This window comes from Callorhinchus milii, unplaced genomic scaffold (genome assembly GCF_018977255.1).
Source record: "Callorhinchus milii isolate IMCB2004 unplaced genomic scaffold, IMCB_Cmil_1.0 Scaffold1, whole genome shotgun sequence".
NCBI classification, from domain to species: Eukaryota; Metazoa; Chordata; class Chondrichthyes; order Chimaeriformes; family Callorhinchidae; genus Callorhinchus; species Callorhinchus milii.
In genome coordinates, this window is record NW_024704742.1 from 9,825,298 (window position 1) to 9,852,571 (window position 27,274).

Genomic DNA, 27,274 nt, shown 5'->3' on the forward strand with positions numbered 1-27,274 from the left:
GAAAGTTCCCATGAGCGTTTTCATGCCATTACAATATTCATTGTGAAATGCTTTGAGACAACCTCCCAAAATGAAAGGCGCTAGGTAAATGTAAAACTGGTTATTGTTGTTCTTATAATGTCCACTCACACATGGAAATGCCATTGAAAATAAAACAAAGACTGCCTTACTGTGAAGTACAGCCATATTTATGCTTTATATTTCTAGTTATCTTTGGGCATTCTCTCTGAAACATTTCACAAGCTTATAAATCAAGTGCAACAGAAAATGTGATTACGATTAACATTGTGCCACAGCAATGAGGATAATAGTCTCCATAAATCACGGCCCCAACCAATAACAGATTATGTGCATTGCGTGGTGCAATGCATATATAATACTGTAGTTGGTTAGCTTTGAGCGAGTTATTAACAGAATGAAGATTCCTCTTCCTTTTGCTCACTCACCTTTTATGTTTAAAAGTTGATCCTTCTGGAGAGACTGGCAGAAGTGTGAACCACCCACAAAATACTCGGTCAAACCCGTTCATAGTATATCCTGTGAAGCGCTTTGAGACATCTTGATGACATGACAAGGCACTAGATTAAAATCCAAGATTATTATTATAATAATAATAGTTTCTCTCCAGGTCCTGGCCAATAAGTCCCCAATAAAATTAGTCAAGACTGTTTCTGGGGCATTGCTGTGCTCAAATTGCTGCTTGTTTGCTTAGATTACAATCAGGACACAATAAATTATCATTAAATCATAGAATTACACAGCACACAAGGAGGCCATTTGGCCCATCGTGTCTGTGCCGGCTCTTTGAAAAGAGCTTCCAATTCAATCCCACTCCCCCGCTCTCTCCCCATTAGCCCTGCAAACCTGTCCTCCCCAAATTATTATCTACTTCTCTCTTAAAAGTTGTTATTGAATTGGATTCCACCAGCCTGTTGGACACCCTTAATGTAATGCACTTTGAGACAGCCTGCTGTGCATTAGATTAAATTACAGTGGAATCCGCTTTAGCCAAGCGCCGCATAACCCCGGACTCGGGTAATTTGAACAAAACGCCCGGCCCCGATTCATTTATATTTTTAGCTGTTTTGAAAATGCCGGTTGATTCGGACAAAAATACGGTCATTCCGGGCAAAATGCCACACTGGTCATCGCTGATTGCACTCACTGGGGCCTCTGTATGTCCACTCAACCACGAAGGGCTATGGGATGTCGTCTAAGATTGATTGACATGGGACTCCAGCCATTCACAAGTTGCTGCAGACTGTCAATCAGTGAGGGGGGGTGGGGGGGGGAGCAACGGGGAAGAACAGCGGAGGGAAATCATGATTGATTGGCAGCTGAGCCTCTTATGATTGGGTGGATGGAGTGCTCAACAACAACTCACACTTATATAGCACCCTCCATGCAGGGTGGCATTTCAAGAGCTCTTAACAGTGACGGAGTCTGACTCCGGGTGGCCTTAAGCACAGTCACAGAGGAAGGTTTTCAGGCGGGACTTGAAAAGGGGGAGAGGGGGCAAGGCGAAGGGATTGAGGGACGGTGTTCCAGAGCTTTGGGGTAGTGGCTGAAAGTGCGACCTCTGATGGTGGGATGGAAGGTGCGAGGAATGAGCAGGAGGCGCCGGGTGGTGGATTGGGGAGTGAGGAGGTCGGAGAGGGAGGGAGGTGTCAGAGAGTGAATGGATTTGAACACGAGAGTGAGGATCTTGAAGTCGATCTGTTTGGTGATGGGGAGCCAGTGGAGTCTGGGCCAGAACTGGTGAGATGTGGATACGGAGTTTGGTCCAGGTCAGTATGTGGGCGGCAGAGCTCTGAATGACCTGGATCTTGTGAATGGTTGAGCTGGGGAGACCGGCACAGAGTGCGTTTGAGTGCTCATCCAATCACAAGCAGCTCCAGACTATCAATAATAATAATAATAATAATCCTTGCATTTGATATAGCGCTTTTCACGTCAGGAGGACGTCCCAAAGCGCTTCACAGAACATACTGTAAAGTGAATTGACTGTATATTTGTGGGCGAACGCGGCAGCCAATTGCGCACAGCAATGTCCCACAAACAGTCGTAGATTGAAAATGACCAATTTAATTATTGTTTTTTGGTTTTTTGGAGGGATTATTCACTTCAGGCCGTCACTAATCAGTCCCCTTCCCGTCCAATGGGAACAGCAATTGCAGGGAGGCGGTGCCCCTCCTCTGCCGGGCGGGAAGGTATTTTGGAGCTAAACCAAATATATTTTACTGAATTCTCTTGAGGGTATTAAGTTTAACTCCAAGATGAAAATACTTGGTGTCCTGTTTGGTTAGTGAGCATTGCCTCAAGTGAATCAACATTATTATATATTAGTATACGGCACCGCGTGGCTCCTCGGCTGGGTGGGAATGGTATTTTGGCTAACCTCGGACGCCTCTTAAGACGGAAAAAACCTCCGTCCGTCCCCGATTTGTCTGGCTTAACAAGCTTCCACTGCATTATTTAATAACACTTCTCAATAAGGCTTTCAACCTGAGCTGAAAACAGCAACCCTGGAGCCGTTGATTGTGTTAATTTTAAAAAGCTGGCTGAATCTCTCGCTAGCAATGGGTTCAATGCGGTAAAGTACGGATAAAATACCTTTTATTGGTTGCAAAAAGATTTTCACACAGTGAGTTGTTCAGATCTGGAATGCATTGCCTGAAATGGTGATGGAAGCCGATTTGATAACAACTTTTAAGAGAGAATAATTATTTGGGGAGGGCAAGTTTGCAGGGCTATGGGGAGAGAGCGGGGGAGTGGGATTGATTTGGAAGCTCGTTTCAAAGAGCCGGCACAGACACATTGGGCTAAATAGCCGCCTTCTGTGCTGTATAATTCAATGATTCTATGAAACCACTCCATTGGTAAGTCGCTGGTTGAGAGGTAAGCCAGGAAGTCTTAAAATGTACCTCTCTGCAGCCACAAAGGAAAAAGGCTTAAGCAACAGAATGTGCTGGAGACAGGCACCCAGTGGATCCAATGCTTTTGAGAGCTGGGGATCGTGTGGTATCTACACGGTGTCCACCAAACACTCTTATCCCCCATGTTACCCAACAGCCATATGGGATCATGGAGGAGCTGAAACAAGCTGTCAGAGACACATCTTGCCTCCTTACTCCATCCATATTACGGAATATGTGGCACTGAATATGGAGACAGATCATTATCTGCTGTGAAAATGATGGCAATCACTCGCTCACACTGATTCTCTGGACATCTAAATACAGTTAAACGCTTGTGCTGAATGTAATGAAGTGCCTCTAAATACAATTATCATCATTCTTCCTCGTGTTTCAGATGTTGGTTAGTGCACTGTAAGGGTGGTGGGGGTGGGTGGGTAGGACTTTGGACACCTTGTAGAACTGGTACCCACAAGTCAAAGTGTTGTGGTAAAATGTTAGTCTTGAAACACAGCAGTCCTCTGGCTTGTATTTCAGTATCTGTACAGCTGACTCCAAGCTCACAGCTGCTCAAAGAAGCCTTAAGAGTTCCTGTGGAATTTGTGGTTAACTCAACAACTTTAATAGTGCTTTTCTGTTCCTATTTTTAGAAGTTTGGTATTATGCGTGTACTTTTCAAAATAATAATAAATCCAATTTTGGCCAAGGCTGCACCGAGCGAGCAATTAAAACACATTCTCTTTGTAAACAAAAGTCAGGAATCAATACACCATCCATTAAATTTATTGATGTGAGCTTTTACCTTTAGCGACGAGGGCAGCATGCAGAATGGGGACATGTACAGCAGGAGCTGACTTCACTGCACGCTCATGTACAGCAAATCTATCACACACAGAAAAGAATCCACACTGGCCTATTGAACTGGGTGGAGATGCAACAAGGAAAGCCAATAAATATCGTAATAACACAAAAAAGGATTACAATCTGGCACGGGGGAGAGAGAGAGAGAGAGAATCACCTATATGCACCTGAAGAATGCACTACTTAGCAGATAGCACTTTTCACTATAAACTTTATTACAGTCTTTTATTGTCGACAAATGCAGATGGCATCCCAGACTTTCTGCAGATCGAGAGCGGTGGGATTGCTATCTCGGGGGGAGAGATGAGGGTTTTGTGTACCTATACTGTGCTCTCGATTCGGGTTCAGGCCCCTACTTGACTGGCAATGGCAAGTGTCACAGCCTCGCTGCAACATATAACTAAATAGCAGCAGTGATCCTGGAGTACAATCCAAACCCTTGTTTTCCTTGAGGAAAAACAAAGCCAAAACAAAATTTCTATTGCATCAGGTGTAACGCTCCTCCAACACTGTGTCTTTAACTCTTGTTACAAATGACACAACTTGCCTCAAGCATAAGTGTCTTATATTTTTAAAAAAATGGAAGACAGACAAACACACAACAGTCTTACAAGTAATATTTAAAAAAAACAGGTGGTCAAGCTGTGTGTATTTTTTCTTAAAGTGCACTATAAATACTAAACTTTACAGGTACAATCCAAGATCCCAAATGGTATCTTCTATATATTTGTTATAATCTTGTAAAAGGAAACATCATATACAGGTAACAAGGTTGTTTGGCATTTACAGTAAGCTTAAAATGGAGCCACATGATCATTCAAAAAAAAGTTTCAATATTTTCCTTTCATTGCTGTACAGACGACAGGTATGGCTCAGTAGCAGCTACACACTTCAGGAGGAGGAAGGAGAGCCAAATGCTAACTATAAGCTATCACTACTGATAAAATACTGGCTGGCCGAGGGGGAGGGGTGTAAATTCACAACAAACAGAGGCACCTTCAATTGGAGGTCACTTATAGATGCAATAACTCGTGGAAAACACTGAAATGCAACGTACCATTCAGAGATTCCAGCCAGAACTACTGTCAGTCAGCAAGTGGAGGAGAGAGAAATTTGGTGATGGGTCTGACTTCAGGCACAACAAAAGAGAGAGAGAACTTGAGCAGTAAACTCTTAACAACAATATTTTGTTGGCCTCAAGAAAGCTGTACTATACGAAGGACCAAGTACTTGTATTTATTTATTTATTTTTAAAAATCTCATCCACATAAAACATTTACATTACTCGACTCAACTCGCCTCTCTTTGTGAATGTTGGGTTTGAAATAATTTAAACAATTAAAAGTTCAGCAGCTATGTCACTTAACTATTTCGTACACAACCACTTAAAACACAGAAAGGCATCCACTGACGATTTTGCTTCATATAATAAGAGCTAACATGCGTCCTTTTGAAAGGCTCGTGCCTCTTAAAAGTGGGTACCTTGTGTAAACCTGACGCTTCATCATGTCGGACTAGGCAGGCCAACAAATATAGGAGTCTGTCTCTTTAAGGCAATATTCAAAATAAAAAAAAATTAGATCTACAAAACGGTTGCATTGAAAAACAAAATCCAAAATAATAAAAAAAGCTACAGGAGTGTCTGCAAATTAAAAAGAACTCTCAGTCGTGTTCTCACAAGTACAATTACCGACAGTTGACATCTAAATAATATTCTACACCAAAAAAAAAATCAAGTCACAGATTGCGTCACTTGGCTGTGTTGTGTGAGGGAGCTAGGCTGATTCTTCCTGCTGAGGAGCTAAGTCTTCTGCTTGCTGTTGTTGGCCGATTCCGGTCTGTAGTCTTTCCTCTCCGAGATGTTACGTTTGATTTTAGTGTTCACGGGCACCGACTCCTGGTTGAGCGAGGGGCTGGAATGTGACTTCCTCATGCCGTTGCCATCGCTCTCTATCCCCTGGAGAGGATTCTCGCCAGATTCCTCCAGCATCTTGTAATAGGTCTCATACCGGGTTTTCTGTAAGGACAGGTCAGCGTGTTAAATACCATACAGAATTACAGTTGTATAGCGCCTTTCAAGTCGGGAGGACGTCCCAAGGTGGTGGACAGTCAGGGGTTAGGCCCCGAGCTGGGGGTTGGGATCGGGGAGGGTGGAGGGCAGGGAGAGAAGGAGGGTAGCCAAAGGCATGGTGGTGGAAGAGACTTGTTTTGAAGAAGGCAAGGGAGGGAACGAGGTGAAGGGACTGTGGGATGGAGTTCCAAAGGGTGGAGGTAGAGAGGCTGATGGCCTGACCGCCAATGGTGGGGTGGGGCCGGGCGGGGGACACAGAGCAGGCTAAGTGGAGGGAGCGGACAGGTTGATATGGGGTCGCAGAGATAGGAATGGAGGAAAGCCGTGGAGGGCTTTGAAGGCTAGAAGTACATGAACAACAATGAGTCTAACCTGGAATCTAAATAAGGACCATAAAATGTGGAATATGAATTACTCATTAAAAACAACTTAAACCCATTCTCCACTCCCACAATGCCTCATCCTGCCCGCCCGCCCGCAAGACATCAATCTCAAACCAATGCTGACACCTACCAGTCAATGGAATCAGGGCTTTGGATGTCAAAGAATCCGCAACACTATTTGAAAAAAGAAGTGAGTTTCTCCCAGGGTCAGTGCCAACAATCCCCCAGATAAATATATCATGACTGTTTAATGGACCATGCTGTGCACAAATTTAGTAGCACATTTGCATAAAATACACAGTCACGACACTTAGAATCATAGAATGACTTGACACCAATTCCCCCTGAAGTAGTTGAGATATTCAACATTATTGCAAGGATTATGCAAGTATCATTAAATCTTGTCTGAGAGCCCCATATTTTTCTGCACAACTTCATATAAATGGAGGTGTGTCAGTTATTAGAACATGTTCCATGCAGGTTGCTGAAACTGCAATCTTTATGAGGCAATGAGTCAAAGTTTCAGATATAAAACTGGATTATTCCCACATGTATAGCTCTTTTCTGCACAAGCTCCAGCCCATCCAGAAATCTGCAGCCTCTTACATCACGCCCCGCGAGCCCATCATCCCCAACCTCACTCGGCTCCCCTTGTGGCAATTCTTCAACGGATTGCTGGTCACTCAGTCACTCACTCACACACTGGTCATTTACTAATTCGCTGGCCAGTCTACATTGCACATCACGTTCTAGAATAAGACTGGACAGTATCTAGCCAGACTAAAGTCAATAGAAGAGGGTTCAAGGGGATGTGTTGAATTAAACAAATGATCATGATCCCATCTCAATAACGAAAGGTCACTGGGCTCTGTTGCCTGACAGGGTTCATATATTTTGATAATAATAATAAATAATAATAAGATTTGCTTTCACGTCAGGAGGATGTGCCAAAGTATATCATAAGATATATTGTACAGTGCAGTCACGGTGCATTTTGTGGGCAATCACGGCAGGCAATTTGCAATGTCCCACAAACATCCATGAAGTGAATGACCAATTTTATTAGGGGATCGTTGGCCAGGACATCAAGAGAAACTCTTTTCTCCTTTTGAGTAATGCCATGGGATCTTTAATGTCCACCTGAACAGTCAGACGGAACATTGGTTTAATGTCTCATATGAAGGATGGCACCGCCAATGATGCAGCACAGTCTTAGCCCTGCATTGCTTGGATGCTTAGACTATATGAGTTCCAAGTACCAACATGGGGCCTGAATTGACAATCTTCTGACTCAGAGGTGAGAGTGCTACCAACTGAGGCAAGCTGGCACACAGGAAAAGCAAGATTCTGCTGCCCATCAATATACTTATCAGCACAAGGAAATATAATAATAATAATCTTTGCATTTGATATAGCACTTTTCACGGCTTCTCGACGTCTCAAAGTGCTTCACAAAATAGACTGTCAAGTGAATTGACCGTATATTTGTGGGTGAAACGTGGCAGCCAATTGCGCACAGCAGTGTCCCACAAACAGTTGTGGATTGAAAATTACTAATTTATTATTGTTTTGTTTTGGAGGGATTATTATTAGGTGTGTGGAGTAAGGAAACTTGCCCAAAGTTTCGTCCTGCCTGGAATTGAACCCAGGTGTCTCGTTTGCAAGGCGAGTGCTCTAGGCACTGAGCTACAGCACCTGTTAACCCACACAACAAGTAAATGCATTTGATCACTGAGATGAACCATCTATGGAGTCCTGTAGCTCAGTGGTTAGAGCACTCGCTTTGCAAGTGAGAGACCTGAGTTCAATTCCAGGCAGAGGGCGAAACCTTGGGCAAGTTTCCTTACTCCACACAGAGCCTAATAATAATCCCTCCAAATCCCCAAACAATAATAAATTGGTCATTTTCAATCCACGACTGTTTGTGGGACATTGCTGTGCGCAATTGGCTGCCGCGATCCCACAAATATACGGTCAATTCACTTTACAGTATGTTCTGTGAAGCGCTTTGGGACGTCCTCCCGACGTGAAAAGCGCTATATCAAATGCAAGGATTATTATTATTATTATTCAACCTTACAGCACACTTACATACACTTGGTGGAAACAGTCATTGATTTCAATGATACTGCTCACCTCTCAATAGGGCACCCTGTGTGTTTGGCAACTCATTCATCAAGTCCATCAATACCTCAATTATCCTTGGACTAAATCCAGGACTTGTTAAATCAATGACAATAATTACTGACTCCGCTGATTATTCACCCCAGTGATAATTGACATGATCAGCTTCCAGGACCCTTGCAGTGGGAGGTCTCTTGACTAGATGTGCAAGAGTGGCTTCGGAAAAAGACAACAATGTAATTAATCAAGCTGTGATAATATGGCTGGAGGCGAAAAGCAAACAATGCTATCAATTTTTTTGTCAATATTCTCTCCTCCTGGTCCTCGGGAGGCTCAGACCTTGATGAGGTGCTTTTCCACGGTTCATGTTTTGTCTGCTGCCTTGCTCAAGTTGCCTAACAAGGAAAGGCTGAGGCGCTTAGTCGACAAATGCTAGAAGAAATTACCTTGAGCATGAGTTCCTGCTGGATGCTGTATATCCAGAATTTTGGGGCTGCACTGGTTGGCTTGCTGACTGCTAAACCACTACTGCTGACGCTTTGTATCTCCAAAGAGATGTGGCTGTAGAATGCTAGCCGAGCACTTGTAAATGCACGGTCAATCCACTTTACAGGGGAGTGACTGTATTTTGTGAGCGAATCGCGGCAGCCAGTTGAGGACAGCAACGTCCCACAAACAGCCATGGAGTGAATGACCAATTCTATTTGGCGGATTGTTGGGAGAATCTCCCTCTCTTTTTGAATGCATTTATTAACAACAACTTGTATTTACACAGAAGGGTATTGGCCCAGAGCGCTCGACAGTGGCAGAGCACGACACCGAGCCAGGGGGAGGGGGACGTGATGGTAGGCACGGTCGAATAGGAAGATCTTTAGGCAGATGGGTAAGGAAGGGGCAAGGTGGAGCGATAGAGGAAGAGTGTTCCAGACTTTCGGGGTGTAATGACTGAAATCGCGGCCAATGGTGGAACGGAGGGCACGAGGGACATGCAGAAGGCCGAAGCCAGTCGAGCAGAGACAGCGGTTTGTGGTTTTGGGGGTAAGCAGGTTGGAGAGGTAGGGAGGCAAAGCTAACTCACTCTCTGCAAAGGTGTTGCATGGTCTGCTCCTGTTCTTGCATTTTTATCCGATACTGAGCTAGTTACTATCCAAGACACTGTTGAGGATTGAACAGTCTGCCTGGCACATTAATGAATGGGACTTGGAGAAATAGATAGTTACAAAGAAATAGCATCCCTCCTTCCTTCCCTCCCTCCCTCCCTCCCTCCCGCTTTGTTCCTGATAACCCTACAAGCCGATGTCCTAATAGGTAAAATGGAACAATACCTTGTACATGCCATCCTGAACCCTTAAAATAACTTCTGCAGGCCAATCATTCCAGGCTCAACGAAAGGTCTCACCCAAACAATAACCCGATATATACTTTGAATTTTTAAAAGAAAATTATAGAATTATAATAATAATCCTTGCATTTGATATAGTGCCTTGTGGGGAAATCTAGTGCCATCCTGGCTGTCACACTTCAATCACAAAATACACAATCAACCCACTGTATTTTGTGGGCGAAATACAGCAGTCAGTTGCGCACAGTGATGTCCCACAAACAGCTATGGTGCGACCAATTTTATTTGGGGAATTATTGACCTGGACCTGGAATAAACTCCCTGCTCTTTTCGAACAGTGCCATGGGATCTTGAACATCCACCTGAATAGGCAGACGAACGTAGCTCAGTTTAACATCTCACCTAAAGGACATGTGACCAAAAATATTTAATAAAAGTAATAACCAAAGTTTGTGATGGTGGTGGTTGTAGTTGGGGGAAGGGTAAGGAGAAGAGCTCATATCTTTGGAATTTTATATTGTGCTTCAGGATAACTGGGGTTAACCCAGGACCATTGCAGATGGATTACAAGTGGGCTAGGTCAGGGGGAGGAGAGAGTAGAATCATGAAGACAGTGATGGAAAGCTGAGAAGTGTTAAAAAATAATAATTTGGTCACTCAATCCATGACTGTTTGTGGGACACTGCTGTGCGCAATTGGCTGCTGCGTTTCGCCCACAAAATATACAGTCAATTCACTTTACAGTATATTCTGTGAAGCGCTTTGAGACGTCTCAAAGACATGATAAGGCGCTATATCAAATGCAAGGGATTATTATTATTATTAAGTGATCCATTCAATATAGTTGTTTTTAAAATGAGCTGAGTAATTACTTTCGCTGAGTTATTTTGGTCATTAGAAATTACTATTTCAAATCCAAACACTGGGATCAATCCTAGCACAGATTGTAATTAGTACCAGGCCCAAGGCACAGAGCATTGTTGGGAGAGCTTCAAGAATAGTAGAACCAGAGAACACAGCCTGTGATTGAAGGGGGGTAAATTCAGAACAAATCTACGCAAACACTATTTCAGTGAGCAAATAGTGAACCTGTGGAACAGGCTCCCTAGGGAGACAGTTGAAGCAGGAAGTGCTGATTCTTTCAAACACAAATTAGATAGTTTTCTTTTAATAATTAATATTATCATAGAATCACAGAATTTACATGACAGAAGGAGGCCATTCAGCCCATTGTGTCTGTGTTGGCTCTTTGAAAAGAGATACCCAAATCAATCCCACTCGCCCACTCTCTCCCATAGCCCTACAAACGTCAAACTTGTCCTCCCCAAATAACTATCTAATGGGATATAATACATAGGTAGTTCGGGACATATGTGTATGCGACTGCCAGTAAGGTGGAAGGTGAACTAGATGGAGCTTGTTCTTTTTTCGTCCAGCATTTCGCATATATTCTTATGTTCAAGGCACCGTTCCAGTGAAATCTCTCATCGTCTCGCATGGTTTGCATAACTATGAGAGCTAAGTGAGAACATTAGGCACTGGGGTCTTGCTAGAATCAGATTCAATCGAATTGCTAATATCATATCAACCCCATTGGGGGGTTTGGGTCATTTGGAGATGTGAAATGTGTGGAAAACCATCACCACGTTATAGAGTATTCAAATCAACCTATTGCAGCGAAAAATTTGCAGGGGTATTTGGAAAGAGTGGGGGAGTGGGACTGATTAGGCAGCTCTTCCAAAGAGCCAGAACAGATACGCTGTGCTGTAGCATTCTATGATTCTATGAACTACATTCCATTCCAGACTCTTATTAAGATGAGTCACCCGCTGCGTACCAGTGCCTGACTGACTGACTGACTGACTGAGGGCTGCACTCTATTCACACTACATCCAAATCCACAAGTGAGTGAGGTCTGTAACTCCATCCACACGATATGTGAACCCACCTGTGAGTGAGGACGGTACTCCATTCATTCTACATCCGAACCCACCTTCTAATAAGGCGTGTTATAATTGCCTCACTCCGCATATTATACAACAGCAGCAGCCACAGTTTGCAATGCAAATCAGTCGAATACATATTGAGCAAGAAAGAAAACTACTGTGAAGCTTTGAAGCTGTGAAAACCTCTAAAGCTTTGAAGCCTTGAAAAATGTCTAAAGCTAGACGTTTAGAAAATCTATATGAAAGCAAAGGAAAAACCATGACTTTTTTGCAGCGGATAAAAGGGTGAAAGAAACAAAATTAAAGAAACACATCTATTGTGCACAGATCCCAATGTGAGAAGTGTTGCTGTTTTATAGTGAGTCACTATTCCTTTCTGTAAAATTTATAACTTCTCTCTCTCTGTGCATATCTATATTAAAGGTCTTTGCCAACTCTCACCTAATCAGTATAAATCGATGAGACATAGTCCCTTCCTGGAGACTCCAGGCACCTTCACAAAGTCACACTCTGAACCCCATGGACACGAGTGGCAATTTTTTTCTCCCAAAGGGTAATTAACAACTGGAACTGGTTGAATTCAATTAATAAACAGCTTGATGCTCTGATGGGAAGCAGTAGGATGGTGTTCTCTCAACATCAAAGGTGGTATCCAAATGTAATTTTGTATTGTAATAATAATCTTTGCATTTGATATATTGCTTTTCACATCTTTTAGACGTCTCAAAGCGCTTCAGAGAATATACTGTCAAGTGAATTGACTGTATATTTGTGGGCGAAACGCGGCAGCCAATTGCACACAGCAGTGTCCCACAAACAGCTGTGGATTGAAGTGATCAATTTTTTTTCTTTAGAGATTATTATCAGTCGTATGGAGTAAGGAAACTTGCCCAAGGTTTTGTCCTGCTGGGAATTGAACCCAGGTCTCTCGCTTGCAAGGCGAGCACTCTAACCACTGAGCTACAGGACTAAATCGTATTGCACTGTTCTGGAAGGATGAGATAAGATGGGCCAATCGGCATTGATCACCTGAACCAATTTTGTGATCTAATGATTTCATCCAGTAGGCGAAAAAGCTGCTGATCCCAGCTGATCAAGTGCATTCGAATAATGAGGAGCATTTCCTGTTTAGGCAAGGAAATAAATGCCTTTATTGGGGGGTGAGCAAGAGATATTTATGTCAATTGTACCTCACCGGGGGCCACATTTCCTCCTTGGTCTGGCGATCCACTCACCTGACCTGTTCGAGTGGTCGTGAAGACAGGTTTCGAGTCCGCATTGTCCTTTGACAATGTGAAGCCTAGAAGAGTTGGGGGGGTTGGGGGATGGTCGGGGCTTGTCTACAGAACAATGTGGAACGCATTCAGTCCAATTCGGCTAATGGGGGTGAGCAGGTCTATCCTTGATCATATAAAAAAGCTAAATAAAGACTATAGCCTTGCACGATTATCCTCGCCAGATCTTGTACTGTGTCAACAACAATGGCAAAATTTTTTCGTGCAACAGTGGTTACCATGGCAAGGATGAGGTGTGATTGTGTGATTGAGTGCGAGTTGCCAGCCATACTTTACAAAGCGTGTACAAGGTTGCTCCCTGCTAGAGGAGTGCCTGCACCCCACTCCCTCCTGCGCAATAGTTAAGATGCATTGCAGAGGATTTCTGATGACAGCACAATAACATGGCAGCAACAGAAGTTGTAATTACAGCCTACACTCACACACTGTTATGCAACCAATTTCATTCCTCATCCCAGCCCACTGCCTCGGCTCTTTCTTGCCGTGGAAAGCTCTTAAAAGAGCCAGCTGCAGAGAACCCACCCCTAATTACCTCAAACTCCAGATAGTGCTCCTTCAGTCTGTACTCATCAATCTCCTTGGCTTTGACCTTCTTGTCGGGCGGGTAGGAACGATGCTCAGTCAGTTCAGTGGAAATCTGTTTCAGCTTGGCCTCATGTGATTTCAACTGGTCTTCCTGTAGTAAATAGTAAGTGGGTTAAAATAAATACTTTGTTTTAAAAATATAGTCAGCCATTTACAATGGCATAAGGTGACAGCATCAGACCGTACCTGCCAAGGTAACAATAATAATAATAATACTCTTTGCATTTGATATAGCGCCTAATCACTTTGTTGAGATGTCTCAAAGCATTTCACAGGATATAATGTACAGTAAATCAACTGCACATTTTGTGGAACTTTAGCTAAGTTCTTTAAATTCACCCCTATTTTCAACCGATTACTCTTATAGTTAGCTGTGCTTGCAAGTATATATGTACATGTGTGATTTTATCCAGACATGAACACAGTAACATACACAGATATGTGTGCATTTCTTTACAGACACATACACAGCAATATGTGTGTGGATCTGCATATGTGCGTTTATACACAAATATATATATACACACTAATATTTATATAAATATATGATATATGTGTGCGCACATTAAATGATGGACTCTTTATTAATTAAACTCTTTACAGGGAATAAAACGTCCAACTTTCTATGTCCTGTGAAGTGCTTTGGGGCATCCTCCCGATGTGAAAGGCTCTATATCAAATGTAAGGATTATAATTATTACTGGCTGGGGCTATGGTTCCGTTTTTTAAGTGGGGTGAAGGAAGGAGGGTAACGGAAATAAAGGAAGGAGGTAAGATAAGATAGATAAGACAAATATTGAGGAGCACAAGCTTATACCCACACAGAATAAACTAAAGAAAAATGGCATTACATTCGATAAAGCATCAGCATCCAGTTGAACAAAATTTACAAGAACTTCTAGCTAACTTATGGAGAAAATCTCCACTCTTATCAATTAGCTGGTCAATTAGAATCATAGAATCATATAGCACAGAAGAGGCCAATCAGCTGTTTGATAGAGTTATCCAATTAGTCCCACAATTTTTTCCTTTTCAAGTAAATATCCAATTCCTTTTTGAAAATTATTATTGAATCTGCTTCCACCACCCTTTAAGGCAGTGCATTCCAGACCGTAACAACTTGCTGCGTAATTTTTTTTTCTCCTTATCTCCCCTCTGGTTCTTTTGCCAATTATCTTAATTGTCTGCCTTACGAACTTACAAAAGCCCCAAGAAACGTGCCTGACCTCTGAACCCAATAGCTTTGACTCCCAATAGTCAGCCAGTAGCAAACATGAGCGAGTTTCATCAAAATGTACGTGAATGATTCCCCAAAAGAGAGCAGTGGATTGCTCCGCAACTTGGAGGGGATTTTATTCTGCTTTCAAACATGATTTCCATTTGCTCCTTGTGAATCCTACGTCAATTATACACCAACAGAACGGAGCTCATCAGCTTACGTCATTGTAGGCACTGAACATGGATAATGTTCCACGCTCCTGTGAGACAGGCCTTACAGACCAAAGCTGCATGCTCTAGTAACTTTGAAATACCCCATTTACCTTTGTTATTGGGTCTGCAATAACAACAATAATAATCTTTGATTTGATATAGCGCTTTATCACATCTTCGAGACATCTCAAAGCGCTTCACAGAATACACTGTAAAGTGAATTGACTATATATTTGTGGGCGAAACGCAGCAGTCAATTGCACACAGCAATGTCCCACAAACATTCATGGATTGAGTGACCAATTTATTATTTTTTTTACACACACACAAAGCAGCGACCCTCAGCAACAGGATTTTTTTTCAAATTAAAAAATCTATGAGGATAACTGTCGCACCTTATTTTTCTTGTAACGCCCATTGACCTTTACATATTTCGAAAGTAAAACGCGTACGACATTATAGGAAACATTCGCTCCTTGTCAAATCTCAATCCGATTATGTGTACAACTGATCTGAATTAACATTACTAGAGCTGGTCATTCACAATAACCAGCCTAAACCTGCTGTATAAATGCAAGAACAGTGCATAGGAGCCATTATGAGTCAGAAGGTTGTGGGTTTCAATCCCAAATTGGGATTTGAAACCTGTTTTAATCTAAGATTGCACTCCAATGCAGTGCTGGGGATGTGCTGCATTGTCAGAGGAGCTGTCCTTTGCATGAGACGCAAATTGGTTGTCACAATCGTCCACAAAATACACAGCGTAACACCACGTTACCTTGTGCAATATATCTTGTGCAGTGCTTTGAGTCACATTGTTGACTTGATGAGCTAATATATCTTTAATATATGCTTTAGTTTCCCCCACAAAATTACAGTCAATTCACTTTACAATATATTCTGTGAAGCGCTTTGAGACGTCTCAACGACGTGATAAGTTGACGATGTGATAAGGTGCTATATCAAAGGCTTATTATTTATTATATATCAAATGCGAGAATTATTATTATTAACCTGTCAGTGATTTGTGTCTATTTCTAATGTGCATTTTACTATTGGGTAATTGCATAACATCCTAGACATTTCAGCACAGGGGGTCATTTGTCCCTTTGTGTCTGCTGTGCCCCATTAAAGCCATTATCTCCAGGCCCATTTTCTTTCTCTTTTCCCTCATTTCTTTCACATCTATTCGTGTCAAGTTATATTTAATTTCCTTTAAACCAAATCAGTGCCTTGGTTTCCATAGAGATGTGTGGCATGACATTCCACATCCTAATAACTCAGCCCTTTGTATAAAACGTATTGTAGCCTCATTTTAGCAAAGATCCTGAGTATATTCCCCCTTGTTGCGAATTCACCAAACAATAAAAATAATTTTTCACCTCATATCCTTCCAAATCCTACTATCATTTGAGCATTTCTAGCTGATCCCCTCTTAATCTTTCCTGCTCACTTGAAGATAACCTCAGATTTTAAAACCTGCAACTCGCTTTATCCTCTCATATAATCAGGGAATCTACACTGCACTCTCTATGGATCTGACTTCTTATCTATAACATGGGGAAGAGGAAAAAACTACACTCAATATCCCAACTGCAGCCTCACCTATCTATGTATAGATTCAACATAATCTCTTTACTTTACTACGCTTTACCTCTATATGAAGTACAATATCCGATTTACCCTTTTTTTAAAAAAAAATTCCTACACCTGCAAACCCGCTTTTAAAAATTTGTGCAGGGATAATAATCCCTTCGAAAATCATAATAATAACTTGGTCGTTCAATCCACGATTGTTTGTGGGACACTACTGTGCACAATTGGCTGCTGCATTTCGTCCCAAAAATATACAGTCAATTCACTTTACAGTATATTCTGTGAAGCGCTTTGAGGCGTGTTGAATATGTGATAAGGCGCTTTATCAAATACAAGGATTATTATTATTATTATTTTCAAAAGGTTTGAAAAGGTTAAAAATAAATCACAAGATTGGTTTGGTCCTTCTGATCACCCACAACTCCTCCCCACCACCATAACATCAAGCTGCTTTTTAAATGAGTCCAGTATCCTGACCTCAATCATCCTTCCTGGCAATCTGTTCCAATCGTTGAATATCTTCCGAGTAAAGAAATAACTTATTTCGATGGACATGATCGCTTCAGTTGATTTGTTTTTTGCATCGAAAAGAGGAATTGAGCCAGGCTACAAGTGTAATGTCAGCAGCCATCACATCTTTACAACAACAATTTACATTCACACAGCGCCTTTCACATCAGGATGATGTCCCAAGACGCTGGACAGTCAGGGATTTTGACCCGCGCGGGGGGTTTACCTGGGTCATCTTGGTGGTGGTCGCTGGTAATAGTGGACGGCTGAACCTCTTCTGGGAGCCAATTGCGGCTGGAAACGGTGGGGCCGAAAACACAGTGGCGACCAAATTAATTTTATTTATCCAGGACTCCATTTCTTCAGGGTTTCTGCAAAGAATTCAAGTGGAAAGAATTAGGGTAAAAACAAACAACAACGATACAATAATTCTGTGCTGAGCTGCTGTGTGAACACAGGATGCTGGACAATTCCCGGACAACCTGCCTGTCTACTGCCAATTAAGAAGGTATTTATAAGAAGTCAAATAAGAAGTTATAAACTGTTGCTCCAACAGTGGCCCTCATGTTTTTGTCTTCTCCAAGCTTCTCCCTTTCGCTCACAAAATACAAATAGTCAATTCACTTTACAGTATATTCCGTGAAGCGCTTTGAGACGTTATAAGGCGCTATATCAATTGCAAAGATTACTATTATTAAATAATTTTGCTTTATCATTTCCTTGTAAATATATAAGGGGGCAATAGGCAGCTACAGACACAATTATCATGATTGAGTGGGCGGATAAACCTACCAAATATATTATATATAAATTTGTAACATATTTATAGGTGATACGTGTCATATATGGTGTGTTGATTATTATATCCTGTGAAGCACTTTGAAGCAGATTTCCTCCTGACATGAAAGGTGCTATATAAAATGTAAGGATTATTATTAGTAGTAGTATAATAGTACTATTAATGGATTCCAGTGATTGGGAAGAGGAAAAAATGAAAGTTCTGAAACTGGACTATTATCCATGTTGGAGATTGGGTAAGAAGCTTACCTGTGATCCACTCCCCCACACTCCCCCCATCCCCGTTCCACACTGCACCCCAAAGCCTGTGTTCTCTTGCTCGGGAATGCTTACTGGAACAATGCTAACTCCCATGAAACTGCACCCCAGCAAGAGAGGTTACCTTCCAGGGATATTAATCCCTCCAAACAAATATTATTAATTTGGTCACTCAATGTTTGTTGGACATTTCTGTGCACAATTGGCTGCCACATTTTGCCCACAAAGTACAGTCACTCCACTTTACACTATGTTCTGTGAGGCGCTTTGAGACATCTCAAAGAGGTGATAAGGCGCTATATCAAATGCAGGGATTATTATTTATATTATTACCTTCAGAAGAGGGTGGAATTGCAGGCAGTTCAGCAAGCAGATAATGCAGAAACATTTCATTGGTTTCTAACAAGTATGAGGCTTTCTTTGCCTCTAACACACGCACGTACATACACACACACACACATATATATATATATACATACACACACACATATACATACACACACACACAAACAATAAAGTTCTGCTTAACAGAACCAAGGTGCAAGCGGTTATGAATCCAACCCCCACTCCTCCCACTGCCTTCCCTTTATATTTCACAAAAAGTACGCACTGTGCTTGGAAAAGAAACACTCTCCAGTCTGCTGTTTTCAACTTCAGAACATTGGGTCTCTTCTCATAATCCGTGGCTTTTATGGCCAGAGCGTGGTGAATACTGATAGCATTTTTTAAATCCTCTTCTGACAGGTGTTTTTCCGGCTTGTATTCATCCTTGGGGAAACATAGAAAACATCGAGTGTTACTTTGTCTCTGCAATGTTTAAAACATAGCAAAATGAGGGAACAGTAATCATTGCAAGAGCAAGAGATTACTACAGGCTTTTCTCCCCATGTATCCCTCAAATAAAATTGGCCAATCACTTCACTTGTTTGTGGGACATTAATGTGTGCACACTGGCTGCCGTGCACAGCTACAAAATACACAGCTGTTACTTTACAGTAATTCCCGTGAAGCACTTGGAGACGTCCTATCGATATGAAAGTCAATTGCAAGGATTATTATTATCATAATCATCAGCATTATCCTCCCATTACAGTATTAAGTCAGTTCCTAAATGAATCCAGTGACCACATGAAAGGTGCTGTATCAAATGCAAGGATTATTATTGTACAAGATAATAATAATAATGCTTGCATTTGATATTGAGCCTTATTACATCTTCGAGACGTCTCAAAGCGTTTCACAGAATATACTGTAAAGTGAATTGACTGTATATTCTGTGGGTGAAACGCGGCAGCCAATTGCACACAGCAACGTCCCACAAACAGTCGTGGGTTGAAGGAATTATTTTTGGGAGACGTTCCAATGTGACATGAAGCAGTCCTGGTCCAGTGAATCATGAAGTAGCTACAATAATTATTATTATTTATTGATCTCATCCTTCCAGAATACCAACAACTGGAGTCTTTCCGTTCAAGCAGGTCCTAAAATAAGTCCAGTGCCGTGGTTTCCACTACCCATCCTGGATGTTGATTTTCCTCTATATAAAAAAACATTGCCTGGTGTCTTTACAATCCAAAACCTGTGGTCTCTTGTTTTGCTCCTCGGAGTATTGGTCTGGTCTTAAAAAGTAAGAAAGTTCTTCCATTTTTAGAAGGCCTTTCCACATTGAAATATATCAAAGCTCCTCACAGACATTCCCCAACCCTATCAATGAGCTGATTTCATTTCAGTCAGGATCATGGTGGTCCTTGGGCACTGAAGACTATAATAAATATGCCAAGGCCCCCGCTGTGTTTTCCCGCTATAAATTCTGAGTTTGAGGTGGATATGGTACCATTGAAGTGGAGTCCTGTAACTCAGTGGTTAGAGCACTCTCCTCGCAAACGAAAGACCTGGGTTTAATTCCTGGGTGGGGTGAAATGCTGGGCAGGTTTCCTTACTCCACACGCTTCTGCTTACCTACCATTACATAGGAACCTGGTTATCAGGCGATTGGCGGAATCGCTTTTCTGGGGGTAATAATCTCTTCCAAAAAAAATAACAAGTTAATTAATCCTTGCATTTGATATAGCGCTTTTCACGTCGGGAGGACATCCCAAAGCGCTTCACAGAACACACTGTAAAGTGAATTGACTGTATATTTGTGGGCGAACGCGGCAGCCAATTGTGCACAGCAATGTCCCACAAACAGTCGTAGATTGAAAATGACCAATTTATTATTGTTTTTTTTTTTTTTTTATTATTAGGCTCTGTGTGGAGTAAGGAAACTTGCCCAAGGTTTCGCTCTGCCTGAATTGAACTCAGGTCTCTCACTTGCAAAGCGAGTGCTCTAACCACTGAGCTACAGGACTCCACAAGTTGGTCACTCAATCCACGACTGCTGTGTGCAATTGTCCACTGTGTTTTGCCCACAAAATATACAGTCAATTCACTTTACAGTATATTCTGTGGAGACCTTTGAGATGTCTCAAAGACGTGATAAAGCTATATCAAATGCAAGGATTATTATTATTATTCTTATCTCCTCTTCTGAAGAAATGGCTCATGCTGAAGCTGGTTGAGAGCCACTTCATTTCATTCAGAATAGGAGGAGAGACGATAGGAGAGAAAAGAATAAATAAATGTTCTGCCAATCTGCAATCAGATGGTGGAGTCCTGTAGCTCAGTGGTTAGAGACACTCGTTTTGCAAGCGAGAAACCTGAGTTCAATTCCAGGCAGAGGGCGAAACCTTGGGCAAGTTTCCTTACTCCACACAGAGCCTAATAATAATCCCTCCAAAAAAACCAAAACAATAATAAATTGGTCATTTTCAATCTACGACTGTTTGTGGGACATTGCTGTGCGCAATTGGCTGCCGCGTTCGCCCACAAATATACAGTCAATTCACTTTACAGTGTGTTCTGTGAAGCGCTTTGGGACGTCCTCCCGATGTGAAAAGCGCTATATCAAATGCAAGGATTATTATTATTATTAATCACCAAGTGGATGGACTTGAATTTGAGTCTTTCCATGTCAGTCACTTTCAACTCACGAAAACTGGTTTCAAGGGCTTCACAAAAAGATTCCTCCCTTTCCCTCTCTTGCTGATGTCCATTTTCCCGTCTATTAATATTGGTTTCAAGGATTCCAGGCACCCTCTTGCACTGACCTCCATTGTCAGGGTGCGAGCTTTGCTTTTTGCGGGGTCAGCTAGGTGTCTGACACATGCTGAAACCCATCACCAAGCTTAAGAGTATCTAAACCAGATGTAATGCCATATATGCCACCTACACATGGGAATTTTCATGCGGCTGGGGTTGGAATATGCACTCTCTCCCTAAAAGGACACACCCTGAGTATCTAATTCCAGGAGTATTAGGCACAGATTGGCAAGAGTCAAAGCTTTGGGACCCCAAGGTGCATGTTGAGGTACTGCTGGAATTTAATCAGCTCACGCCGCATGGCTTGCCATTGTCTGGCAAGCTTTCCCACTCTTTGTGCAGCTGCGACCACCCTACCAGTTAGGGTTTTGGCTTGCAAGGTTGACAATGAAGGTCAGACAGCCTATTTGATTATAGATTGTGGGCATCAAAGCCGAGCCTGATCATCCAATAATAATTTGATATAGCACCTTATCACGTCTTCGAGATTTCTCAAAGCGCTTCACAGAATATACTGTGAAGTGAATTGACTGTATATTTTGTGGGCAAAACACGGCAGCCAATTGCGCACAGCAGTGTCCCACAAACTGCATTGAGTGACCTTATTATTAGGATTATGCACACGATGCCAGCATCTGTGGTTCGATAAGGACCAGGAACCCAATCGAATTTTCCCCTCTCCGACCAACATTGGCACCCAATTGCTGCGTGGGCAGACATCTGCTAATTCAGCAAGGCACCAGGGATTGATTCTGGCACCTACGTTGCCCAGATAAATCAACCACTGACTGAATAAACTTACTGATGCATCAGGGGAGCTCTTAGTATTAAGGGAATAAGTAAGGGGTTTAATGAAAGAATCAACGCCAGCCTTGCTCTGAATGCTCAGTCACAAACATCTTGTTTCCCTCAGCCTCTGCTTAGAGCTTCTGCGACCATGGTGGTGTCACCATCATTTAATTGTGACACCACATCCCATTTAGTGAGCTCTCCAGGCAAATTCTGAGAAGAAACTTCAATCCTTTAATGTCCAAAAATGTCAACAACAAAAAAAAATCCTACCCACGGGGCCAGTCTATGAAACCTTTAACAGCTGCTGTCACCAAAACGATGCAGGATTTTATTTAAACTAGACAAGAAATCAATTGTATGCCTGTAAACTTCCTACTAATAAATTATGCCCAGCAGTACTCCCACATTAGCCAGCCAGGAACATTAGGTTCAGTCTTTTATCCGCACATCGTCCAGCATTCTTTGACTATGTGGCCATTAGAAAATTAAATATAAAAGTTCAGCTTCAAAACCATTTGATGTCTGTTATCTGTTTACATTAGAGAAACATCTTTTGCAGTTTACAACATTTAAAAGGGTAAATTCGATGAATAATCCTTTCATTTGATACAGCTCCTTTCATGTCGGGAGGAACTCGCAAAGCTCTCCTCCCCAGGATGTACTGTAAAGTGATGTGGATGTGTATTGTGCAAGCAGACTCACCAGTCAATTTGTGCACAGCCAATGTCCCACATACAAGCATGAAGTGAATGGCCAATTTTATCTAGCCAACACATGGGAAAAAACTCACTTCCCTTTTCGAATTGTGTCATTGGATTTGTAACATCTTTGCTATGGATCATAGCAACAACAACAAATTATATTTGTACAGCAGCCTTCACGTCAGAAGGACGTCCCAGGACGCTGGGCAATCAGGGGCTTGGGACCTGAGCTGGAGGTTGAGGTCAGGAGGGGTGGAGAGCAGGGTGGGTGGGAGGGTGGGCGAAGGCACGGTCGAAGAGGAAGGTCTTTAGACTGGACTTGAAGGAGGCAAAAGAGGGTAGGGATTGGATTGCGGGATGGAGTTCCAGAATGTTGGGGCAGAAATGCTAAATGCCCGACCACCAATGGTAGTATGACAGCAGAAAGACAGTTTGTAGGATACTGGTTTATGTCAAAAACAACAACATAGCTAATCAGAAGTCCTCCAAACCTAGAATTCAAAGCTAGTGCTCTGGTCACTATAGGTAGCTTTGGGCTCAATTCCTTGTGATGCAGGGGTGGGGGGAGTGGGGGAAGAAAACCAGGCAACTATCGAGTTGTCAAGTGACCTTTGACAACTGCAATTATCAACAATATGATTATAATTATAAGACATAAATAACAAAATAAAAATAGGAATCTAAGGGTCACTAAAAGGATGGACAAGCTAAGCTCACAGTCAGTGACAGCGAAATGGTAGAAATATTGAATAATGACTTTGCCTCAGTATTTACCAGGGAGATGGATTAGATGGACATGACGGTAGAAGAAGAGATCGAAAATGATATGAATACAATTAAGATAAAAAGGTGGGGGAGATAATTGATAAACTAACCAAATTCAGAGAGGATAAAACCCATGGTCTGGATGGATTGCATCCATGTATATTAAAAGAATCTAGGGAAGAGATAGTAGAGGCACTATTACACATAGATAATAACTCATTAGAGAAGGGAGTAGTGCCAGAGGACTGGAGGTTAGCTAATGTTATACCTATATTTAAAAAGGAGATAGAACAAGCCCAGGGAACTATAGACCTATCAGCTTAACATCGGTGTTAGGAAAGATAATGGAATCCTTACTGTAGGACGTAATAGAAAAACATCTAGAAACGGAAAACATAATAATAATAATAATCCTTGCATTTGATATAACGCTTTTCACGTTGGGAGGACGTCCCAAAGCGCTTCACAGAACACACTGTAAAATGAATTGACTGTATATTTGTGGGCGAACGTGGCAGCCAATTGCGCACAGCAATGTCCCACAAACAGTCGTAGATTGAAAATGACCAATTTATTATTGTTTTTGTTTTGGAGGGATTATTATTAGGCATGTGGAGTAAGGAAACTTGTCCAAGGTTTCGCCCTGACCTGCCTGGAATTGAACTCAGGTCTCTCACTTGCAAAGCAAGTGCTCTAACCACTGAGCTACAGGACTCCACATAATAAAGAATAGTCAGCACGATTTCAAAAAGGAAGGTCATGCTTGACTAAACTCATTGAATTCTTTGAAGAGGTAACAGAAAGAGTAGACAAGAGTAATGCAGTAGATGTAATATATTTGGATTTCCAAAAGGCGTAAGATAAGGTACCACATAATAGACTAATGAATAAGGTCAGAGCATGTGGAGTCAGGGGAAAAGTAGCAGAATGGGTAGCAAGCTGGCTACAAGACAGAAAACAGGGAGTAGGAGTAAAGGGTAGCTACTCAGACTGGCAGGTGTGGGCAGTGGTTTTCCACAAGGATCGGTATAGGAACCACTGTTGTTCACAATTTACATTAATGATTTGAAATTGGGAATCAGCAGTACAATTTCAAAATTTGCCTACGACACCAAATTGGGGGAGTAGTTAATACTGAAGAGGACTGCAAAAAATTACAAGACATTAGTACACTTGCTGAATGGGCATTTAATTGGCAAATGAATTTCAATATAGATAAATGTGAGTTGGTACATTTTGGTCAGAGGAATAAGGAGGTCACATACTGCCTGGAAAATAAGAATCTAAATGGGGTAGAGGAGCAAAGGGATCTAGAGGTACAGATACACAAATCGCTAAATGTAGCAATGCAGGCTAATAAGGCCATAAAAAAGCAAACAAAGCATTGGGGTTCATTTCTAGAGGGATAGAAGTGAAAAGCAGGGAAGTTATGCTGAACTTACGTCGAAGCTTGGTTAGACCACATTTGGGAGTACTGTGTACAGTTCTGGTTCCCATAGTATAAAAAGGATATAGAGCCACTGGCGAAGGTGAAAAGGAGATTTACAAGGATGATACAGGAACTGCAAGGTTATACCTATCAGGTAAAGCTGAACATGCTTGGACTCCTGTCTCTTGAAAAGAGAAGGGTGAGGGGTGACCTAATAGAGGTCTTTAAAATTATGAAAGGTTTTGACAGGGTAGACATAGGGAAGATGTTTCCACTTGTGGGGGAAACCAAAACCAGAGGGCATCAATATAAAATAGTCACCAATAAATCAAATAGGGAAGTCAGAAGAAACTTCTTTACCCAGAGAGTGGTTGGAATGTGGAACCTGCTACGACAAGGAGTAGCTGAGGCGAATAGCATAGATGCCTTTAAGGGGAAGCTAGATAGGTACATGAGGGAGAAAGGAATAGAAGGTTAATTTCATAGGCTTAGTTGAGGAAGGGCAGGAGGAGGCTCATGTGGAGCATAAACACCGGCATAGACTGGTTCGACCAAATGGCCTGTTTCTGTGCTGTATGTTATGTAATTAACATTTTGTAGGTCACCATTTTCATCACACGGCTCACAGGCATTTTATTCTCATTTCCTAACCCTGCCTTGTGGAAATATAGGATCGGGAGAAGAAAACCTGTCTGTTCTTTTATTAGACCATGTCAGATCTTTTAATCCAATTTCCTACCCTTTCTCCACATCTTGAAATACCTTACTCTCCCAAGTTATCTCCCTTTCAATCATCCCATTCGATTCCGCATCCAAGGCCAGAAGAGAAAGTTGATTCCCTCTGCACCCTCAAGAAATCTACTCCCATTCATCTGGCTAAGATCTAATGCAATAAAGTCATTCCGATAAGTCACTTTGAAAGCCATCACAATAAATAATCCTGCCCTGAAACAATTATATAAAGTGCACTATTAACTTTCTTCCAGATCTTCCAGAATTGATTTCATACCAAATGATGTGGCAAATAAATGGCAATGGCTTTGTCCAGAGGGAGGAACTGATTTCAAGCAGTTTTAGAATTTGTTTTAAGAGGTAGATAAATCAGACATGTGTCCATCCGCTTGCTCAGTTGGTAGAACTCTTGCCTTGAAGCTGTGACGGTTTGGGGTTCAAGCCGCACTTAAGGACTTTCAGCTCATAGTTTAGTTGGGTGGTCCAACTGATGGCCTATGGGCCACATCTGGCCCGAGAGATGATTTCATCTGGCCCACTGAACATTCTGCATACCTGCCAACTCGAGGGGTTTCCCACAGACTTTTAGGTTTTTAGGCCAATCTACGAGGAAAGCTCCATTATCTACACTACGGGGAGCAGAGATCACGCAACCTGCCCGCTCCCTCCGGGCTCCGGCCTGCTTCATGTCCCCCACCTCACCCACTCCACAATTGGCGGGCGAGCCTTCAGCCACTCTGCCCCAACCTCTGGAACTCCATCCCGCAGTCCCTCCGCCTCGGCCCCTCACTTGCCTCCTTAAGACCCATCTCAAGACCCTCCTCTTCGACCGTGCCTTCTATCACCGTGCTTTCCCCCTGCCCTCCACGCTCCCTAAAACCACCCCACAGCTCAGGTCCGAAACACTGATTGCCCAGCGCCTTGGTATGTCCTCCCAACATGAAAGGTGTTATATAAATGTAATTTTGTTGTTGTTGTCACAGCTATAATAAGCACAATTATAGACATAACTATCTTAAGAGCTATTTTTTACATGCTGATTACTTACCATTGCTCAGCCACTTATAATAATAAGACTTAAGATAAGATAAAGTGCCTGATCATGTCACCGAAATGTCTCAAAACTCTTCTCAGAATTTAACTGTAAAGTGTAGTATCTGGATACTGGTAGACAAATGTGGCAGCCAACGCGTACAATTTGGTTGGTGGGTTAATGAATTTTTATTAGATAGATTGGCATAGAAATAACCATGAAATTAATGACTAATTTTATCTGGGGGATTGTTGGCCGAGGAGAAACTCCCTTCCCTATTCAAATAGTGCCATGAGATCTTTTCGCGCACAAATACGCAGTCAATTCACTTTACAGTATACTCTATGAGGCACTTTGAGACATCGCGAAGATGCGATAAGGCGCTATATCAAATGCAAGGATTATTATTATTATCTTGTACAATAATAATCCTTGCATTTGATACAGCACCTTTCATGTGGTCACTGGATTCATTTAGGAACTGCAAGGATTATTATTATTTAGCATTATTTATTATTATTATCTTTAGCATCCACCTCAACAGGCAGATGGAATGTTGATATAAC

General features: G+C 42.0%; 1 protein-coding gene and 1 non-coding gene across 3 annotated transcripts in view; both read right to left on the reverse strand.

The window, feature by feature from the left end:
- Positions 1–3,682: 3,682 nt before the first annotated feature.
- Positions 3,683–27,274, reverse strand: part of psd3l (pleckstrin and Sec7 domain containing 3, like) — a 217,391-nt gene continuing 193,799 nt past the window's right edge. For both annotated transcript variants that reach the window (XM_007908594.2, XM_042336805.1), the window contains 4 exons: positions 18,726–18,883; positions 17,286–17,430; positions 13,470–13,613; positions 3,683–5,793 (listed from right to left, as the gene is read on the reverse strand). In XM_007908594.2, coding sequence (XP_007906785.2) covers positions 5,578–5,793; positions 13,470–13,613; positions 17,286–17,430; positions 18,726–18,883 — 663 coding nt within the window. In that variant the 3' untranslated portion in view covers positions 3,683–5,577. The remainder of the gene's footprint in view (positions 5,794–13,469; positions 13,614–17,285; positions 17,431–18,725; positions 18,884–27,274) is intronic.
- Positions 12,541–12,612, reverse strand: trnaa-ugc. The gene has a single exon. It is a non-coding gene; the product is annotated as a tRNA-Ala (tRNA).